Source organism: Lottia gigantea, assembly GCF_000327385.1.
Source record: "Lottia gigantea unplaced genomic scaffold LOTGIsca_38, whole genome shotgun sequence".
NCBI lineage: Eukaryota > Metazoa > Mollusca > Gastropoda > Lottiidae > Lottia > Lottia gigantea.
The window spans coordinates 1799704-1819744 of NW_008709295.1; the positions used below are offsets into that span (position 1 = coordinate 1799704).

The 20041-nt window shown below is 31.5% G+C and overlaps 4 protein-coding genes across 4 annotated transcripts; all 4 read right to left on the reverse strand.

Moving 5' to 3' along the window:
- Positions 1 to 642: 642 nt before the first annotated feature.
- Positions 643 to 6425, reverse strand: LOTGIDRAFT_163210 (hypothetical protein; the record flags this gene model as incomplete). Its single annotated transcript, XM_009059273.1, has 6 exons — positions 643 to 669; positions 1837 to 1964; positions 4472 to 4546; positions 5065 to 5178; positions 5763 to 5897; positions 6134 to 6425. 6 exons carry the CDS (start codon positions 6423 to 6425, stop codon positions 643 to 645), a joined length of 771 nt encoding a protein of 256 aa, XP_009057521.1.
- A 4988-nt stretch (positions 6426 to 11413) lies between these two features.
- On the reverse strand, positions 11414 to 12867 carry LOTGIDRAFT_163211 (hypothetical protein; the record flags this gene model as incomplete). Its single annotated transcript, XM_009059274.1, has 2 exons — positions 11414 to 12245; positions 12743 to 12867. 2 exons carry the CDS (start codon positions 12865 to 12867, stop codon positions 11414 to 11416), a joined length of 957 nt encoding a protein of 318 aa, XP_009057522.1.
- Positions 12868 to 14093: 1226 nt separating this feature from the next.
- LOTGIDRAFT_163212 (hypothetical protein) lies at positions 14094 to 15248 on the reverse strand (the record flags this gene model as incomplete). Its single annotated transcript, XM_009059275.1, has 2 exons — positions 14094 to 14243; positions 14823 to 15248. The coding sequence occupies 2 exons, from the start codon at positions 15246 to 15248 to the stop codon at positions 14094 to 14096; spliced, it is 576 nt and encodes a 191-aa protein (XP_009057523.1).
- Positions 15249 to 16384: 1136 nt separating this feature from the next.
- On the reverse strand, positions 16385 to 17369 carry LOTGIDRAFT_163213 (hypothetical protein; the record flags this gene model as incomplete). The annotated part of the gene is made up of 2 exons (XM_009059276.1): positions 16385 to 16707; positions 17261 to 17369. 2 exons carry the CDS (start codon positions 17367 to 17369, stop codon positions 16385 to 16387), a joined length of 432 nt encoding a protein of 143 aa, XP_009057524.1.
- Between the last annotated feature and the right edge of the window lie 2672 nt (positions 17370 to 20041).

The following is a 20041-nucleotide window of genomic DNA, read 5'->3' on the forward strand; positions in this document are numbered from 1 at the left end:
TGAAACCCAATCTAATTCCTCTTTTACAATTGTGGGGCGCAAATTGCTATTATTATGAGTATAAATTTGAAATGTTATATTAAATTTCTTATTGAATTCATTAATTCTAGCAGATGTCATCACTCCTTTTCTATTTGCTTTTGAGAAACCATTGATGAAATTTTGAAATTCATTTGTTAAATCTTTGTTTAAAACATAATTTACACATTTGATAAAACAGTTACCATCTGTTGGTATGTAACAATTTTCACCTATATATTCATTTATTTTGTTGAGTAGTTCAGTTCCTCTTCCAACTTTTGATCTTTTAATTTCTTTAAAATTGTCTTTAAGTAAAAAGATACTTCCTGTAAAATACCAATCAGAAGGGTCAGATTTTTCTTCCATATTTCTAAAGATTGCAATATTTCTCCATCTATTTCAATTTGTCCTTTAAATGTTAAAAATTTATCAGAAATATTTGAAAATAACCCGTTTTCTATGAATGTTTCATCATCATTAATTTCAATTGATTCATTCATATTGTTTTATATATGCTTTTTTAATGATCTATTTTTAAGTATTTTTTTTTAACTTTTATTTTTGATATTTCCATCTCAAATTTTTTTAGAATTTCATTGAATTTTTTCAATTCTTCTATTGTTATGTTCTTATCCTCTCTTGATCTTCCTAAAAATATAAATAATTTATTAAGATATGTATCTAAAATTCTTGTTTTCTTTTTATAAGAAGATGTCTGTTTTGATGTATAACCTATAGCAATCAACCCACAAGATGAAGTTTGAATAGCAGTAATTGTGGCTAATACAGTTGGGACAAGTACTGGAACCATTAATCCAACAGTTACAGCCGTTGCAACTGTTGTTCCTACTGTTAGAAGTACACTCAGTGTTTTGAAAACAGAATCAACTCTAATCCATCAACGTTTCTTACTCAGAGGTCCAAAGAGGTCTCAACATTCAATTACCAGCAACGAGTACGCCATCTGCATCATCCCAGCTAGCCGGAATACAGTCCTTGAGAAACCCATATCACACTCCTAATCCACAATACCCTAGTCAGCTGAACATGATAAATCACCCCCTTGATTCAGTTATAATTGATATATCAAACCGCCTTAAAAAGCTTGATAACATTGAAACTAAAATTACTAATATCGCAAAAGACATCTCAGAAGTAAAAGCTCAAGTGACTATTAACAGTGCCAGGATTAAGGAAATTGAAACCAGGTTCTCACATATTGAAAACACTCTCCAGTTTCAGTCAGACTCGGTCGAAACAATCAAATCTCAAAATGGTACTTTCAGAAATAAATTGGCTGAATCAGAAAGAAACAATATGCTATTAAAACAAGAGATGACAGACATGAAATATCGTGATATGAAAAGTAACCTGCTGTTTTACAATATCAGAGAGTTTCCAGATGAAGATTGTAATGGTTTGATTCAAAACCTTCTCCAGCTTAAACTGAAATTGAATGATGTTGATATTGAATCGGCGCACTGCTTGGGCCGCAGACGGGATCAAGTCGACAAAAATATGACTTTTCCCAAGAGTACCAGCTTACAGGTCGATAAATCGGCAAGACCTATTGTAGCTAGGTTTGCAAGTCGCAGCGATAGAGAAAAGGTCAAGCGCGAGGGTTCTGGTTTGAGAGAGCATGGTTTGAATGCAGTACCCAAGAGAAGTAGTGCAGAAAAGGAAAGAACTAATGCCAATTTTAAAACGCGAGAAACAGAAAGGTAACCGTGTAAAATTAATCAATGATAGGCTATTTATAAATGACCGACCTTATAAGGAATAGGGCTACGTTGAGGATCATTTATCTATTCTCACCTGGAATATCAATGGTGGTGTAGCATTCATTTTGTGTGGGGATCTACACAGCCGAACTGGGGTTGAACCTGATTTCCTTAATGACCAGTTCCCTCGCCATGATTTTGTTAACAATAACCCCTTAGAGCCTAGAAATAGTGAAGATAGTGTAATTAATGGATTTGGCCGTAAATTATTACAATTATGCAAGAACACTAACACATGCATCCTAAATGGTCGATTTGAACCAGGGGATTATACTTGATGCACTGCAAACGGCTCAAGCGTCATAGATTATGTGATCTTAGACAGCAATGCTAGACACCTTGTCAGTTCATTTAAAATCGAACCTTTCTTGGAATTTTCTGATCACGCACCAACCACCTTACAGCTTAAGGGATACATTGGCAGTTTCCATGACCTTAAAGACACTCATAATTCACACGTAATTTCACCGACTAAGAAAATATTAAAATGGACTCTAGCTAGCCAACCCTGTTTACATGAGACATTACTTGTTAATATTGAACAAATTGAAAATGTTGTGTCTACATTTGGTCCCATTGATTCTCACCATGATGTCGAGGATCTTAATAACAATTTCTGCGAAACACTTTTAAATGTTTGTTTTCCTGCTATAGGATTAACACAGAAACAATCAAAGTCAAGAAAATGCCGTACCAAACAGAACAAATGGTTCAACTCAAGTTGCTCAATTTCTAAAAACACTTTCATATTTAATAGGAATCTATACAACCGAAATAAAACTGATGTTAATAGACTCCGGTTTGTACATTCGAGGACTAGTTATAATAGAGTACGAAGAGAAGCTAAAGAAAAGTTTAAAACAGATAAAGGAATCGTTTTAAAACGCTTGATTAAGAAAAACCCTAAACAATACTGGAAAACAATAAATGACCTCAGGGATGAGCCCAGTTACCAATCCGGAAATGCTCCTGATCTTGAGGCATACTATGATCACTTCAAACTTTTGTTTCAAACTACATGTAGTAGTAATCAGATAGTTCAACTCCCACTATCCAATGATGTTGAGTATTTGGACACACCTTTCTCTGAGAGTGAATTACGCCGAGCAAACCTCAAACTTAAAACAGGCAAAAGTCCTGGGGTCGATGGAATAACCCCTGAGGTCATTAAGTTTAATATTGATATCCTTTGTCCGTCTCTTTGCACTTATTTTAGTTCGATATTCAATAGTGGATTTTATCCTAATGGTTGGTCAAAGTGAGCCATAGTACCAGTTCCAAAAAAGGGAGACTCTAGGGATGTTAATAATTATAGGGGTATCACATTAATGTGCACCCTTGGAAAATTGTTTTCTATAGTTGTAAATGATAGGTTGTTCTCATGGTTAACTGAAAACAAAAAGTTATCTGTCTTCCAGTTTGGATTTCAGCCTAACAAGAGCACTGTCGACTGTATTTTCATTTTACAGGCTCTGATCTCAAAATATTATCAAATGGTGAGAGATTATATGTAGCCTTTATTGATTTTACCAAGGCTTTTGATAAAGTTGACAGAAACTTACTTCTTCTCAAATTACACCAAATTGGACTTAGTCCAAAGTTAATCATGTGTATCAAGTCTATGTATCACAATGTTCAGTTATGTGTCAAATCAAAAAATGCATACTCAAAATATTTCTCTTCAAATTGTGGAGTAAAACAAGGCGACAATCTCTCACCATTGCTTTTTCTCTTGTATGTAAATGACCTGTGTGATTTCTTAAGTGAACATGTTATTGATCCGGTTACAATAGGACAAATAGTTTTGTCATCCTTTATGTATGCCGATGACACGGTCTTGTTATCAAAGTCTGAAAAAGGTTTACAAAACCAACTGTCACGGCTCCAGCAATACTGTGAAACATGGAATCTCTCCGTTAATGTAAGCGAAACGAAGGTTGTAGTATTCCAAAAGGGATCTCAAGAACCTTATCAATATAAATTCACATATAACGACATCCCTGTAGAATGTGTCACAAGATTCACATATCTAGGAATTGTTTTTAGCTCCAATGGAAAGTTTGATTCCCTGCAGAAATGTCTTGCTCAAAAGGGTAATATAGGCCTTCACCAATTAAACTGTGTTCTTAATAGGGTAAACCTTGATTGTAGACAACAGTGTAAGCTCTTCGATTGCTTCGTAGAGTCAATATTATCTTACGCAGCCCCCGTGTGGGGTTTCCTTAAGGCAAATGACATAGAAAACTTACATTTACGTTTCTGCAAACGACTACTGCAGGTTAAAAAATCCACAGTGACAAGTGCAATTTATGGAGAGTTAGGTCGTTTTCCTTTGCGTATCCGCAGATTGCAAAATATTGTGAAGTATTGGATACGCATCTTGTCAGATCAAGGTAGCCTCCTTTATCACGTTTACTTTGATTTATATAGCAGTATCAATCCTCGTGCTAGGTTCCGCAATTGGGCTGCTCAGGTAAAACAACTTATGGATAACCTAGGATGCTCTGACATCTGGTATGCCCAGTTTTTTCAGATCCCATATCTCGACATATTAAGCCAACGTATCAAGGATCAGTATATACAGTCTTGGAATACATCTCGACTATCTTCATCTAAGTTAGACAAATACAACCTGTTTAAACACTCTTTTTGTTTTGAAGATTACTTACGATATGTCACTATCTCGAAATATCGAGTAGCTCTTACTAAATTAAGATGTTCGTCACACACTCTAGGTGTTGAAACTGGGAGATATAAAAAGTTAATTAGATCCTCAAGAATATGTTCCAACTGTACTAGAAATGAGGTGGATGATGAGTATCATTTCACTCTGATCTGCCCAAAACATGCTTCTTTAAGAGAACTTTATATACCAAGATACTATTATGAATTTCCGACCATTATTAAGTTTGTTACTCTCATGTCAAGTAATTCCACAGATCTGTTATGGAATTTATCCAAATTTGTTTTTCATGTTATGAAATGATCTTCAATTGTTTTTGATGACTGTATTGTATATATGTTGTGGTGTAAAAGTCTTACTGACTTAATACCTATAATAAATTATTATTATTATTATTATTATTTTCTTACATTTATTATACTGTTCTAGTTTTACTTTTAACTCGTTTTGTTTGTCTATCATATATTGTTGTCTACTTTCCAGTTCCATTTTTAAGACATAAAATTAAGTGAATTTCTGATAAAGAAAAAGATGGATATTGTTCAAAATTTACAATAGGGAACCCTTTAATCTCTATACCTCCTCCTATTATTTTTCGTTTATCTGTTATCATTACTTCGGGTGAATAAATAGTAACTTTTACAGATGCTAATGATATTTCTTCTTTCGAATCATTAATCTTATTTATATGAACTGTAAATTTTTTTTTTCAATATTAATCTCTATACTACATCTACAAGTATATATACCACCAACTTCTTTATTACTATCTCCTTCATGACGTTCAATTATTGATGAAAATATTATAAATTCTTTATCTTGTTGACTTTTGTGAATATCAATTGAGGTAAATAAATCAGGATAATATTTTTGTACATTGAGTGAAAAACTAGTATTAACAAAATATAGTTTTACATATTCAAAGTCTAATGTTCTTAAAAACGTTTTTGTGGAGTTGGATTTCTAATAATGTTCATCGATGGTGAGCTTTCCGTCTTTAATATCATATCAAAATCACCTATTGAAAGAATATCGTTGTCATTGTCTGGTATTATTGACAATCTAAAGGTGTCTATATATTTTCCATTTGTTTTAATTTCATACATATGATTAGGCTTGTTGTTTTCATCATTAACTTCCAAATCTTTATTTTCAACATATTCACCATCTTTGATAAATTCGAAAATCTTACGAGCGTTAAAATAGTTGATGGATGAGAGAAGAAGATTGAATCGATTTTAACTTTTACAGGAAAAGAATTTTAATTAGAGATTTACCTCGGAAATTAAAGTTTCCTGTATCATCAAATATGTTTTTAACGTTTCCACTTATATATAAAAATACTTTTATTTTTAATATAAATCCATATCCTTCCAACTGATATGTTGTTTCACTTGTTTTCACACGAAAAACTGGAAGATTGAAATAATATGATTTTTTATTTTCCTTGAGATGTTTTTCTAATGTGGCTGTATTTTTTTCCTGTTTTAAAACTCCGTTATTAATAGTAGTTATCTGTTCTTGAATCTCACTATCATTAATATTTTGTATCAGTTGATTTATATTTGTTAGCTCTTTTTTTTAAATTCAGTTTTAAATTTAGTTTCTAGAGCAGTTGATTCCTGTTGCCACGTGTCTTAGCTTATACCTGGTTTAATATTATCTATTAGTTGTTTAAGGTCTATTTTTTGTTTTGTTATCTTATCATCTAATTTAGATATTAATGGTTTTAAATTCTCTAATTGAGTTTTATCTACTACATTAAGTAATTGTTGTTTAATACCAACTATTTGTTTTTGTATTTCACTATTATCAATAAGTTTAGTTTCTAATGTTGTTAATTTATCTTCACTTATACCTGGATTAATATTGGCTATTAGTTGTTTAAGATCTATTTTTTGTTCTGAGATAGAGCTGAGAAGAATCCGTCTCCTTCGCATTTTTGTTGTTCGTGTTTTAAAATTAAACTCATTTTGTTCTTAAATGAGTTAATTTAATGATATTATTGGCCTGGGGCTCTTGGGGGTTGGTAAACTTGTACCCCTAAAGGCTTTAGGGATTTATTAACTGGGTGCCTGGTGGGGTTGTTTGTTTGGTGGGCTTGCGGGCAAAAGAGTAGTATAAGAGTATATAGAAAGGGGGCACTTTTGTATAATTTAAAAAAAAAATCACTTTTTGACGTTAGGAAAATATAGGATAATACCAACCAGTTTATACACGGTTAGTTTTTCTAGAGTATTGTTGATTTAATAATTACCTTCAACGTCCGGTAACAATCAGTCGTCTAGACTATTGTTGACTGGATATACGTCACTAAGTATCATATCACGAAGAATATTTAAACCATCGCAGGCAGTGGGGGATACTACCAAACTCTGTGACAAATATCCGAGGTTTAAAATAGAACAAGTGCTGAAGAACAAACGTTTTGGAAAAGGATAAAATATGTGACGTATATCTAGCGATTCTACAGGAGCGGTCGTAACCCCATTGTCCCTTGAACTATGACTGGCAATAGTGTATGAGGGGAGATAACTCCGAAGTATATCTAGCGATTCTACAGGAGTGGTCGTAACCCCTTGACCCTTGAACTATGACTGGTAATAGTGTAAGGGGGGAGATAACTCTGAAGTATATCTAGCGATTCTACAGGAGCGGTCGTAACCCCTTAACCCTTGTACTATGACTTTGAAGTATATCTAGTAGAAGTGTATATCAATATACATGTATTTTTTTATGTTTTAAATTTCCTTGTATTTAATAAAACTTACTTGGGTTTTTGTTATTCTTCCTGCATTTCCGTGGGGGTAAATGGTTTCAAATAATAGGGTAAAACCTATCTTTAAAAAAAGCAGAAAAAAATTACAGATTAGATCCGATCTTTCAATTATATGATCCAATTCGTTATTCGTTTAATAAGAAAAAAGAGGATTACATTATCATATCACCAACCGTTGGCTCTAGGTCTCAACTCAATGATGGGGGTAGGGTCCCTTTCGAGATTAATTCATTATCGAATTGGTTGCTTCTGTCTGATGCCTATTTCAGATGCGATTTCAAAATCAGAGACGGAACTCCCAATGAGAATCGTGTACCACAAACCAACACAATGTTAGAAAACACTTTCTTTCCATCTTTATTTACTGAAATGGTTTTGGAAGCTGGTACAAATCCCATAGAAACCACCCTGGGGAATTTGACACAATGTTGAAAACAGTTCTATATCCCAAAAACTACGATTCCGTCTCAGGCTGGATACCCGATGTTGGTGATAGAGAGTTTTAAAAGAACAGGTATGAAAAATGTTCCAAATGATGCAAATGAAGATAGAATGAGAGCTATTGCTCGAAACACTATAGAAAGAGTAGGACGAGCAGGTAATCACGGATTTGAAAAACGAGTACTTCAGTATAATAATGCTGTTGAGAATAGGTAAATTGGAAAGTATATCCATTATTTGCTCTGTTGGAACACAGAAAAGTTTCCACAGGGTTACCATATAAAATTCATCTACAAAGAGAAATCAATGATGATAAGATATTCTTTGGAGAGAATGCTTCAGATGCAAAATTAGAAATAACAAATCTTCAACTTTAGAAGATAGAATGAGAGCTATTGCTCGAAACACTATAGAAAGAGTAGGACGAGCAGGTAATCACGGATTTGAAAAACGAGTACTTCAGTATAATAATGCTGTTGAGAATAGGTAAATTGGAAAGTATATCCATTATTTGCTCTGTTGGAACACAGAAAAGTTTCCATAGGGCTACCATATAAAATTCATCTACAAAGAGAAATTAATGATGATAAGATATTCTTTGGAGAGAATGCTTCAGATGCAAAATTAGAAATAACTAATCTTCAACTTTACATACCCGTAATAACACCATCAATTGAAGTAGAAACGAGAATATTCAACTCATTAACTAAAGATATTGAAATAGCTTTTCTTCGTCGTAACACAATAGGTAGCATAACTTTAACTGGAGAATCCACAACATGGCCAATCACTAACACTATTAACATTATAATCCGTAAAGTTCAAGTAAGATTAAACAACGATAATTATCCTAACCAACCTTTAACAATTAATCCAACCACGAAGGATTATAATGAATTGTATAGAAACTATATAAATATGTGTGAATTATTTGGAAATTCACCTCAGTTTGAATATGTAGATTTTGCAATTAATCACCCAATCTTCTGTTTTGATCTATCAGCTCATCAAGAAGATCTTTTCAAAACAGGGGTGAATACATATTTATATTGAAAAAACACAAGGAAATGTAACAGGTTATTGTGTATTATTAGAAGAAGCAAAACATTTAATTAAAATATCCGACATACGGATGATTTGTGTAGAATAATCATTTAAATTACCCTCTTAAAAATGAAACCAGAAACTTTAGTAAAAAGAATAATAGAAGCTATCGAAACGGAATCACCAACTACAATAACTTACAATGGTAAAAGGATTAAAACAAGCTATCAACGCCAAGAAAGCAGCTGATGCTGAAAAAAGTGAAAAACGTAGACATAATATGGAAATGGAAAAGATAGCACAAGGTTCGGTAGTAGCAGATATATTAGGGACAGTTAAAGAATTTAGAAATCGTTTTAGTGAAGAAACCAAGTAAACTGTTCAAGAGGGATTATGTAATCTAATAGATTAGACACAGGAGAAATGAAGGTCAAACATAAGGGTAATGCCATAGTTTTTAAAAACAAACAATCTGCAGAGGGAATCTTTCTTTCAAAGTATAAAGGAGAAGGAGTGATTTTTGGAACAAAAATATAGAATAAAAAATGGGAAAGAAATTTAATCATTCAGAAATATTTCCTAGTAACCCAATGCTCATGTATATATGCGGTAGCTCAGGTTCTGGGAAAACTTATTTGACCTTTAACATGTTGACAACACCAAAACTTTTAGATTTCGATTCATTATATATCTACACAACAACACCAGAGCAATCGTATTATCAATTCCTAAAAGCTTTAGACTATATACCAAAGAAAGACGTTCAAGACATATTTAAATATTATGAAGACAACGATGAGATAGAAATAAAAGATATCTTAGATACATATATGAAAGAAAAGAATCCAACGGATATAAAAGTTTTTCTTACGAAAAATGTTAATGATTTATATTTGTCTAAAATTAATAGTGAGCGAAAGAACTTAATAGTGTTTGACGACTGTGTAGCACAAATAAATCAAGCTGTTCAACAAGAATTCTTCACGAAGGGAAGACATCACAACTGTCACTGCATATACCAATCCCAATCTTTCTACGGTATGGATGCAATGTTCATTAGAAAAAATGCAAATTGTTTTTTATGAACGACAAAGATTTATCTCGAATTATTCAGTCAATTAATCACGGAATGGATAGAGATACATTCCAAAAGGATTGTAAAGCACAATGGAGAAACCCAGATGATCATTGATATATATTCGTTAATACTAAAAAACCTGCAGGTGAAAGAGTTATGACGGATATATGTTAATTTCATTTCTTTAAAAATGGGTGATTGGAATAATATTATAAAAAGAAATAAACAATATATCAAAGCTAAGAATAAAATAAAGACCCAAATTAAAAATAACAGACTACAACAACTTGGATTAACAGAAAATCTACAAACTCTATTTCAACCAATATTAAAAAGTCAAGAAGACATTAAAAAGAGACTCGCGCCTCCCATAGAACCTTCACCCCATAAAGATCCCCCAAAACCGATTGAATACGGTGGTTTTATAATTAGGACATTAGATGATATAAAACATTATTTTTCAAATCCAAACCCAGATTTACCGAAGAGCATTACACCAATTGTTGATAACGAAGGGTTATTGTTTAATGGATTTAGAATAAGATTTAGTGGAAATTCACCAATATTCAAAATCGATACAAAACTCTTGATATTTACATTAACAGAAGGATTAATAGATTTAATGAATGGGGGGGGGGGGGGGGGGGATGTTGATATTGCCGATTACAAGGATTTAGTAGAATACTCAGAATTTCTACATACGATAAGAAAGACGGGACCCGAAACAAGTAGATTAAAAGATCTGATCTATATATAAAAGCTATTAATCAAGATGATGATTATGCTGAAGATGACGAAGTAGGTGATTATGCTGACGACAATTCAATCATACAAGAAATAGACGAATTGGAGATGAGATAGCTAGAGAAAACAGTGGACAAGGTATAACGTTTTTATCCGACAACAATGAAGCCTTGCTTCGCAATGAAGAATATGAATTGGGATTAAAATATTTCTCTGTTTACAATTCCATTAGAAATAGCAACGAAAATAATAACCAAATGAAAATATCAACAGATAACGGAGCTACATTCAAAACGATAAGTTTACTACCAGGAAGCTATGAATACGTAGCCATAAACGAATATCTATCTGAATATTGGGAAAGTGCAAATGGTAAAAACAATGTTGAATTCGAAGGTAATTTGAATCTGAACAAAATAAAATTGATATTGAGAAATAAGAGTCAAGTTGATTTCAACGTAGAAAATTCTTTGAATACTTTATTAGGATTTGATAAGCAAATATACACCAAATCCAATTTAGCGCCGCATAAAGCTAATATCGAGAATGATATCGACGTCATTAATATTCACTGTAATTTAATAAACGGTGGATTTTTCAATAAACAAAAACGTCAGATTATTTACAGTATTCCAACATTCACTGTACCGATTGGATATAGAATTATAGAGAAACCATTTCAAACAACATATTTACCACTTAATTTGTTCATGATTAAAAATATAAATCTGGAAATCAAAGATGGTAAAAATAGGTTTATTGATTTTGGTAACGAGGAAATTGTTATTCAACTTCATTTAAAACAAAAATTATTGAGTAATTAATCACTCTTTATTCTCTTCTTAAATATATATGTAATCGAAATCATCAAATTCATAGTTTTCATCAAAACTATACTCATCTTTATCACTATAAGGAAACATAATTCCTTCACTGTTTGGTGGTTTTCTCTTTACAAGATTCAAATAACTTCTAAAACCTTTCTTTTGTTTATCATCATCCTTTGGAATAGCTACTCCATTCGTGAAACTCCTTTCCCATCTTTTATTAAATTCATTCGACACATCATGTCCACTAGCCAACTGAATATAATCTTCTATACTTGTCTTATTATTAGAATAACCCTTAAACGTTTTCTTTTCTTTTAAAACACCATCAAAAGTTAGAATGATATTATATTTGACTTTTGGCGCTAAATATAAACCAAATATGATTCCACCATCACCGTAATCATTCTTGCCTTTACAATATTCATTTTCAGATACCAACCCAGCTCGATTTAATTTATCCCAATTTCTAGATGAAATGTATAAACTATCAGTATCGGTATAGTATATTTCAGGTTGATAAAATCCATTTATTACATGAATGAAATTATTCATTATTTTTTTACTGTGAGATAAAACGAATGATCCCAAATGACTAGGTGTTACTCCTGTAGATTTAGTTGAGTGATCTTCAGCAGTAATCTCTTTTTCTTCAATTTCTGTCTCTACTAAATATTGAGTATCATTAATTTTTTCATAGTTAGTCTGAAAAGTTACTTCGTTCCACAAATGATTTCTCGTGTTTCTATCCTTCTGAATAGATTTACCATACAAGGAATTGCCTAATAATTTCACGCAATTACTACCCACAATATTACCTTCTCGTTTATATTTATTTCTAAGATCTCTTAAAATTAAAATATAATCTATATATGGTGGAGTTTAAATTTTCTTCGTATACTATACCATCTAATATTCTAATAATTCGTCCACCGGCTTTAACTATTTCTTGAATATCGACCGATGTTAAAACATCTGAACAGAAACCATTTCTAAACGTGATTTTACTGCCAGTTTCCCTTTTTCCCTCTTTATTCGTGAAAGTGATATTATCTTTAGCTGGTATCGGTTGGAAGAACATGTTTTTGGGATAGTCAAACTACACTGTTAAAATAGCTGTTCTAGGTCTACATTTCTGTTCATTGAAGAGTTTTAGAAACGGTCTAGCACTTTCTGCTTTTGGATATTCACTGTCTAAATTTGACAAACCATTAGCATCAAATGCCATTTTTAGTACATTTTATTTTTTTAAGTTTTGAATTAACCTCTGTTTTATCTTTTGTGCTCGCGCTGTATTCTTTGAATAAATCAATTATGTTATCTATATTGGGATAGTCAAACTACACTGTTAAAATAGCTGTTCTAGGTCTAAATTTCTGTTCATTGAAGAGTTTTAGAAACGGTCTAGCACTTTCTGCTTTTGGATATTCACTGTCTAAATTTGACAAACCATTAGCATCAAATGCCATTTTTAGTACATTTTATTTTTTTAAGTTTTGAATTAACCTCTGTTTTATCTTTTGTGCTCGCGCTGTATTCTTTGAATAAATCAATTATGTTATCTCTTCTTGAATTATCACTTCGTGTTTCACTTTGTGAAATACTTCCGTATCACTTCGTGTTTCACTTTGTGAAATACTTTCCGTATCACTTCGTGTTTCACTTTGTGAAATAACTTCCTTTAATACATTACGAATTTCATCTTTTTTGTTCGTTTCAATATTTTTTCTATTTGCCGAAACTCTTCCTCCTTTAATAGATCGTCTGATATAATGTCTTGATAAAAGGATTAGTGTGTGAATAAACTTTTTCTATATTTTCTTTTTCAGTATGTTTCGGAACCATTCTAGTAGTTTCATACCATTCTTCTTCAACCATTTCTTTATCGTAATGATACAAATAATACCAACCCTTAAAAGATAAAGATGGAGCCGTTAGGTTATTGGACATATTTTGGTTTACAACTTCTTTCGTGACTTGGTTATATTTTATCAAACAATTTCCAAGACATAACGTATCTCTTTTTGCATATGGTTCCCATTCGTGTCTTAAAGATTCCCAGTTATCTTATCTTATTTTGCAACATTGATATCAGTGATCTTTCTCAAATTCATTGGTAGATTAGATGAATTACCCCATGCCGCTAAAATAGATGTTTCATGTTGATAGGAACATGTGAAATTAATATGTTGTAAATAATTATCATTACTTGTTATTTCTTTCTGTCTTTTCCATTTCTTTCTGTAAATCTTCATCTGTGTATGGATTAGATAATGGTGAAGATAGAATTCCTCTGGGGTTTTTTAAAGGGCATTGTGTCAATTTTTTTTTTATATTTTTAAGCACGATCCAGTTATCAAAATTACTGCCGTTATGAGAAATTAATATTAATCACTGTCTATCATATTGACCTAAATATTTCAACATTTGATATAAACAATCTGTACAAATATTTCTACTATATTCATTAGTTTATCATAAAATTCTTCTGGAACATTATCTGTAGGATTTAAATCTGGAAAGAGATTATTTATTCTGTCTAACATATTTCTTAGTTTTTCTAAATTAAGTAACGTACATGCATACGGAATTGCTATACGCGTTTCACTTTCTGAATATGTTTCACAATCCCAAGCAAATAACAATGCATCACTTATACTTGAAAACACGTTCAGTTTCAGAGGTGAAACCTGTGTTACTGCGTTATCGTCTCTACACGTTTTCCATACTTGTTCATAATTATCTTCTTTAATACCCAAACTTTTTTATTTCTTCTTATAAGACAGAAATCTAATTCCTCTTTTACAATTGTGGGGCGCAAATTTCTATTGTTATGAGTATAAATCTGAAATGAAATATCACATTTCTTATTGAATTCATTAATTCTAGCAGATGTCATCACTCCTTTTCTATTTGCTTTTGAGAAACCATTGATGAAATTTTGAAATTCATTTGTTAAATCTTTGTTTAAAACATAATTTACACATTTGATATAACAGTTACCATCGGTTGGTATGTAACAATTTTCACCTATATATTCATTTATTTTGTTGAGTAGTTCAGTTCCTCTTCCAACTTTTGATCTTTTAATTTCTTTAAAATTGTCTTTAAGTAAAAAGATACTTCCTGTAAAGTACCAATCAGAAGGGTCAGATTTTTTCTAACATATTTCTAAAGATAGTATGAAAGGTTTAGGCATTAAAATCAAGAAGTTTCATAAATTGTTCGTGCTTTCCATCTTGAAATATCTCTCCATCTATTTCAATTTGTCCTTTAAATGTTAAAAATTTATTGGAAACAGCCTTGATAATATTTGAAAATAACACGTTTTCTATGAATGTTTCATCATCATTAATCTCAATTGATTCATTCATATTTTTTATATATGCTTTTTTAATGATCTATTTTTAAGTATTTTTTTTACTTTTATTGCTGATATTTCCATCTCATATTTTTCTAGAATTTCATTGAATTCTTCAATGGTTATGTTCTTATCTTCTCTTGATCTTTCGAAAAAAATAAATAATTTTTTAAGATATGAATTTAAAATTTCTGTTTTCTTTTTATAATGAGATTTTTGTTTTGATGTATAACCTATAGCAATCAACCCACAAGATGAAGTTTGAATAGCAGTAATTGTGGCTAATACAGTTGGGACAAGTACTGGAACACTTAATCCACCAGTTACGGCCGTTGCAACTGTTGTTCCTACTGTTAGAACTACACTCAGTGTTTTGAAAACAGAATCAACTCTAATCCATCTTTTCTTACATTTATTATATTGTTCTAGTTTTACTTTTAACTCGTTTTGTTTGTTTGTCATATATTGTTGTCTACTTTCGAGTTCCATTTTTAAGACATTAAATTAAGTGAATTTCTGATAACTTAAAAGTTGGATAATTCATCTCAATCTCAAACTCTCCGCTAGGAAAAATTATCATAGGTTTAAGAATAGTAACTTCTACAGATACTATAGATGTTTGTTCTTCTACATGAAAAAGAATATATGCCAGTCCCTTTTTCACTTTTAATTATTGATGAAAATATTATAAATTTTTTATCTTGTTGACTTTTATGAATATCAATTGGGGTAAATAAATCAGTATTAACAAAATATAGTTTTACATATTCAAAGTCTGTTGATGTTCGTAAATACTCATAACTCCTTGTTTCCCCTTTATTTTGTGGTTCTGGATTTCTAATAATATTTATGGTTGGAGGAGTTTCTGTTTCCAATATCATATCAAATTCACCCAATCTAAATACTTCATCTTCTTTATCTGGTTTGATTAACATTCTAAACCTATCTATATATTTTCCATTTGTTTTAATTTTATATAAGTAATAAACCTTGGTGTTTTCATCGTTAATTCTTTAGTTTCTACATTTTCTCTACCATTGATAAACTGAAGAACTTTACGAGCGTTAAATTGATTAGATGAATCTGATTTTTGTGCGAAGAATATTGAATCAACTTTTACCTGCAAAGGAAAATTAATTTCAATTTGAAGTTTTCCTCGGAAAATAAAATATAATACATAATCTTCCTTAAAAATAGTTTGAGGGTACATAAAATCTTGAACAGGATATCCTTTAACGGTTGCTGTAAATTTATATTCATATTCTTTTGTTTTATCAATATTATCAGTAATAGAAACATGTTTTCTACCAATATTTTTAAATGGAAGATTGAATTAATATGATTTTTTTATTTCCCTTGAGTTTGTTTTCTAATGTGGTTATATTTTTCCTGTTTTAAAACTTCATTATTAATAGTAGTTATCGGCTCACTATTATCAATATTTTCTATCTGTTGTTTAATATTTGTTACTTCTTTTTGTAATTCAGTTTTAAATTTAGTTTCTAGAGCAGTTGATTCCTGCTGCCATTTATCTTCACTTATACCTGGTTTAATATTATCTATTAGTTGTTTAAGGTCTATTTTTTGTTTTGTAACCTAATCATCTAAATTAGATGATAATGAACTTAAACTTTCTGAGTTTTATCTACTAGATTGTCTAATTGTTGTTGAATGGCGACTATTTCACTATTATCATTGAGTTTGGTTTCTAATGCGGCTAATTCATCTTCATTCATGCCTGGAATAATATTATCTATTAGCTGTTTAAGATCTATTTTTTGTTTTGTTATCTTATCATGTAATTTAGATATTAATGATTTTAAATTTTCTAATTGAGTTTTATCTACTACATTAAGTAATTGTTGTTTAATACCAACTATTTGTTTTTGTATTTCACTATTATCAATAAGTTTAGTTTCTAATGTTGTTAATTTATCTTCACTTATACCTGGATTAATATTGGCTATTAGTTGTTTAAGATCTACTTTTTTTTTGTAATCTTATCATCTAAATTAGATATTAATGAACTTAAGGTTGTAATTGAATTTATCTACTACATTAAGTAATTGTTCTTCAATAAAACTTTTTTTTTTTATCAAACTTGGTATGTATGTGAATAATCAAATTCTAAATTTGATGGAATTATCGAATTTGCGTAGTGCGCATGCGCATTGCCATCTTTCTTATTCATCATCCGATTTTCATCAAACTTGGTATGTATGTGTATAATCAAATTCTAAATTGATGGATATATCGAATTTGCGTAGTGCGCATGCGCATTGCCAACTTTCTTATTTCTTATCCGATTTTCATCAAACTTGGTATGTATGTGAATAATCAAATTCTAAATTTGATGGAAATATTGAATTTTTTTTGTGCGCATGCGCATTGCAAACTTTCTTAATTCTTATCCGAATTTCACCAAACTTAGTATGTATGTGTATAATCCAATTCTAAATTTGATGGAAATACTGAATTTGTGTTGTGCGCATGCGCATTACCAACTTTCTTATTTCTTATCCGAATTTCACCAAACTTGGTATGTATGCGTTTGTATTGGTAGCATGAAGAGGATTCGATATAGGAAGAACACCAACGTTCCGAGGACATTTTGCAAAGTGAGGTCTTGCACACGGGTCCTCACTTTGAAATTCTCACAATGGGTACAAAATGAGCACTAAAGCCAAAATTACAAATTTTTAAATAGTCCTCAGATATAATGTGTTTGAGATTTTTTAAGCACACAATTGCAAAGAGAAAATATGAGCTGTGAAAGACATGAAAAACTCATTTTACTCTCTAATACTTTCCCAGAACTGTAATTGATTGACGTCACAGCAAGGGCGACTCTAAACTGGATTAAAATCTATTTTATCTTGATTTATAGATTGTTTGGGTAAAATTCGATATGGGTGTCATGTGGCCTGGGTTGGTTGTAGAATGGTTGGTAGGAGGTGAAAGTGGAGGTCAAATTTTGGAGTGAAAATGAAATGTAAGTTCTGCTTTGTTGATTGACAAAGGGTTAAAGGTCTGATGAGATGCGCGCGCAGCTACTACTCCACCACAGCCATCGGTTATCAACTCTAAAAATAGTAACACAGTTGGTTTGTCGGACGAATCTCCACAAAGAATCACCGATTCAAACAACGAAAGTTCCAAAATTGTTTTGGAAACTATTCGTTCTGAAATGTGTGTATTTCAAAAACAGAGTTTGAAGGAATTAAAGAATTTCATAACAGAAAATTTTCAAAAGGATTCGGAATTTTCACGACAGTCAAAAATTGGTCTACCTTATGGAAGTAAACAAACTGCCGAGAAATCAGATGACTATGATAACTTTACAAGGAAACGTAAGCTTGAACATGTGATTTCTGATTCTGATTGGGAGGAAGAAGATATTATCCCTTCAACTCAGATACCTAGACATATTACCGGTACGGTAAATAATGACAATGATGTTTTAGATCAAATTGATTAACTATTAGCACACGACCCTATCATGGGAGATAACTCAAATAATGACACCGATCTTGATCAGGACATGGAAATGTTCGAATCTGCCTTAGAACAGGAATACACGATTAAAAACGTGGAAGGAGTAAAAGTCAATGACAAAATAATTGGCATCGTAAATCAGTTATTCGTTAAAGTACTGCCAGAAGAAAAGCTCAAGGTGATTTTTGACAGGTACCCCAAACCTGCAAATATGAATGTGGTCATGCCATTGGTAAATAAAGAAATTTGGGGTGCTATAAGAAGTACCACGAAAACTGCTGATCTCAGAAACCAGAGAATTCATATGAAAATCACTAAATCTTCTTATTCTCTTGCGGAATTGATGAGTTTTCTAAAGAGGAAGGCAAAGATTTCTCCTGAGGACATCTCAAAAGCTATTAGAATGGGACGCAATAACTCTACTAGCTCAGGCAAACAGAGAATTTGTCCAGCAAAGAAAGGATAGTATGAGGTCTGATTTATCTCATCCTGCAAAGCTATTGTGTAATCCCTCTTCAACTGGAGAGTGGGATTGTTCTAAACTCTTGTTTTGAGAAGATTTGATGAAGACTATAAAGGACTTAAAAGAAGCCAGTGTGTTACACAACAATCTACCTATACTCCAAACAGAAATCCTTACAATAGTTTTAAAGGAAGTTCTAAGCAATCCAATGCAAATAAAGGCAAGGGATTTTTGTCCCAAAGTTTCAAGAAATCTGGCCAAACAAGACAGAAACCATGGAAACCCATCAGGGAAAAGAATCATACTCAAACCAAGAAGTAGATAATACTGATGAGGACTTGGTGAGTGAAATTATAAGTAAGTCTGAATCTTGGCCTAACTTTACTGATATTTTAAAAATTAATTTACCTAAACTAATTTGACTCTCTACCTGAGCAGCTAATAGTGGAACCACCTTATAAATTTGGGGGTGAAAAAATTGCTGCAATTACTCTTGAGATTTCAAAATATTTAGAAAAAGGCATCATTGAAGAGTGTAACCATGAGGAAGGAGAATATATCTCTAATATATTCACTCGTGATAAAAAAGATGGTAGATTGAGAATCATATTAGATTTGAAAGATCTAAATGAAGACATTTTAAAATGGAAACTCTTCAGAGTGCTTTGAATATTATCTCAAAAGATTGCTATATGGCATCTATTGATTATAAGGAAGCATATTTCTCAGAAAATATAGCAAAAAGTGATCGAAAATATTTAAGATTCATTTGGAAGGATAGGTTATTTCAGTTTACCTGCTTACCTAATAGGCTGTCTTCAGGGCCTAGATTGTTTACAAAATTAACTAAAGTGCTATTTTCAGTTTTAAGATTAAAAGGATTTTTGAATTCATCATTTATTGATGATAGCCTACTAATAGGGGACAGTAAGGAAGATTGTCAAGAAAATGTTAAAGAAAAAGCATCTAAAATACAGGATGCATGCTCTCATTTACTGAAACAGGAGAGGGTGACAATCAGAGAATTTGCTAGAGTTATTGGTTTACTTGTAGCATCATTTCCTGGTGTACTTCATGGAAAAGTGTGACAACTTCAAGTCATTATCCTTGAAATTACAATTTGGAAATTTTGATGCAAAAATGAAACTACCTCCACACTGTATTTATGACTTAAAATGGCGGATAAACAATATCCAAAACCAAGAAAAGTCACTTATTTTAAAGAATCCTGATTTTGTTATTCAGTCAGATGCTTCTTTAAAAGGATGGGGACAGTTTTCTATGATAAACAGGCCAGAGGTACTTTGAAATTGGAAGAAACTAA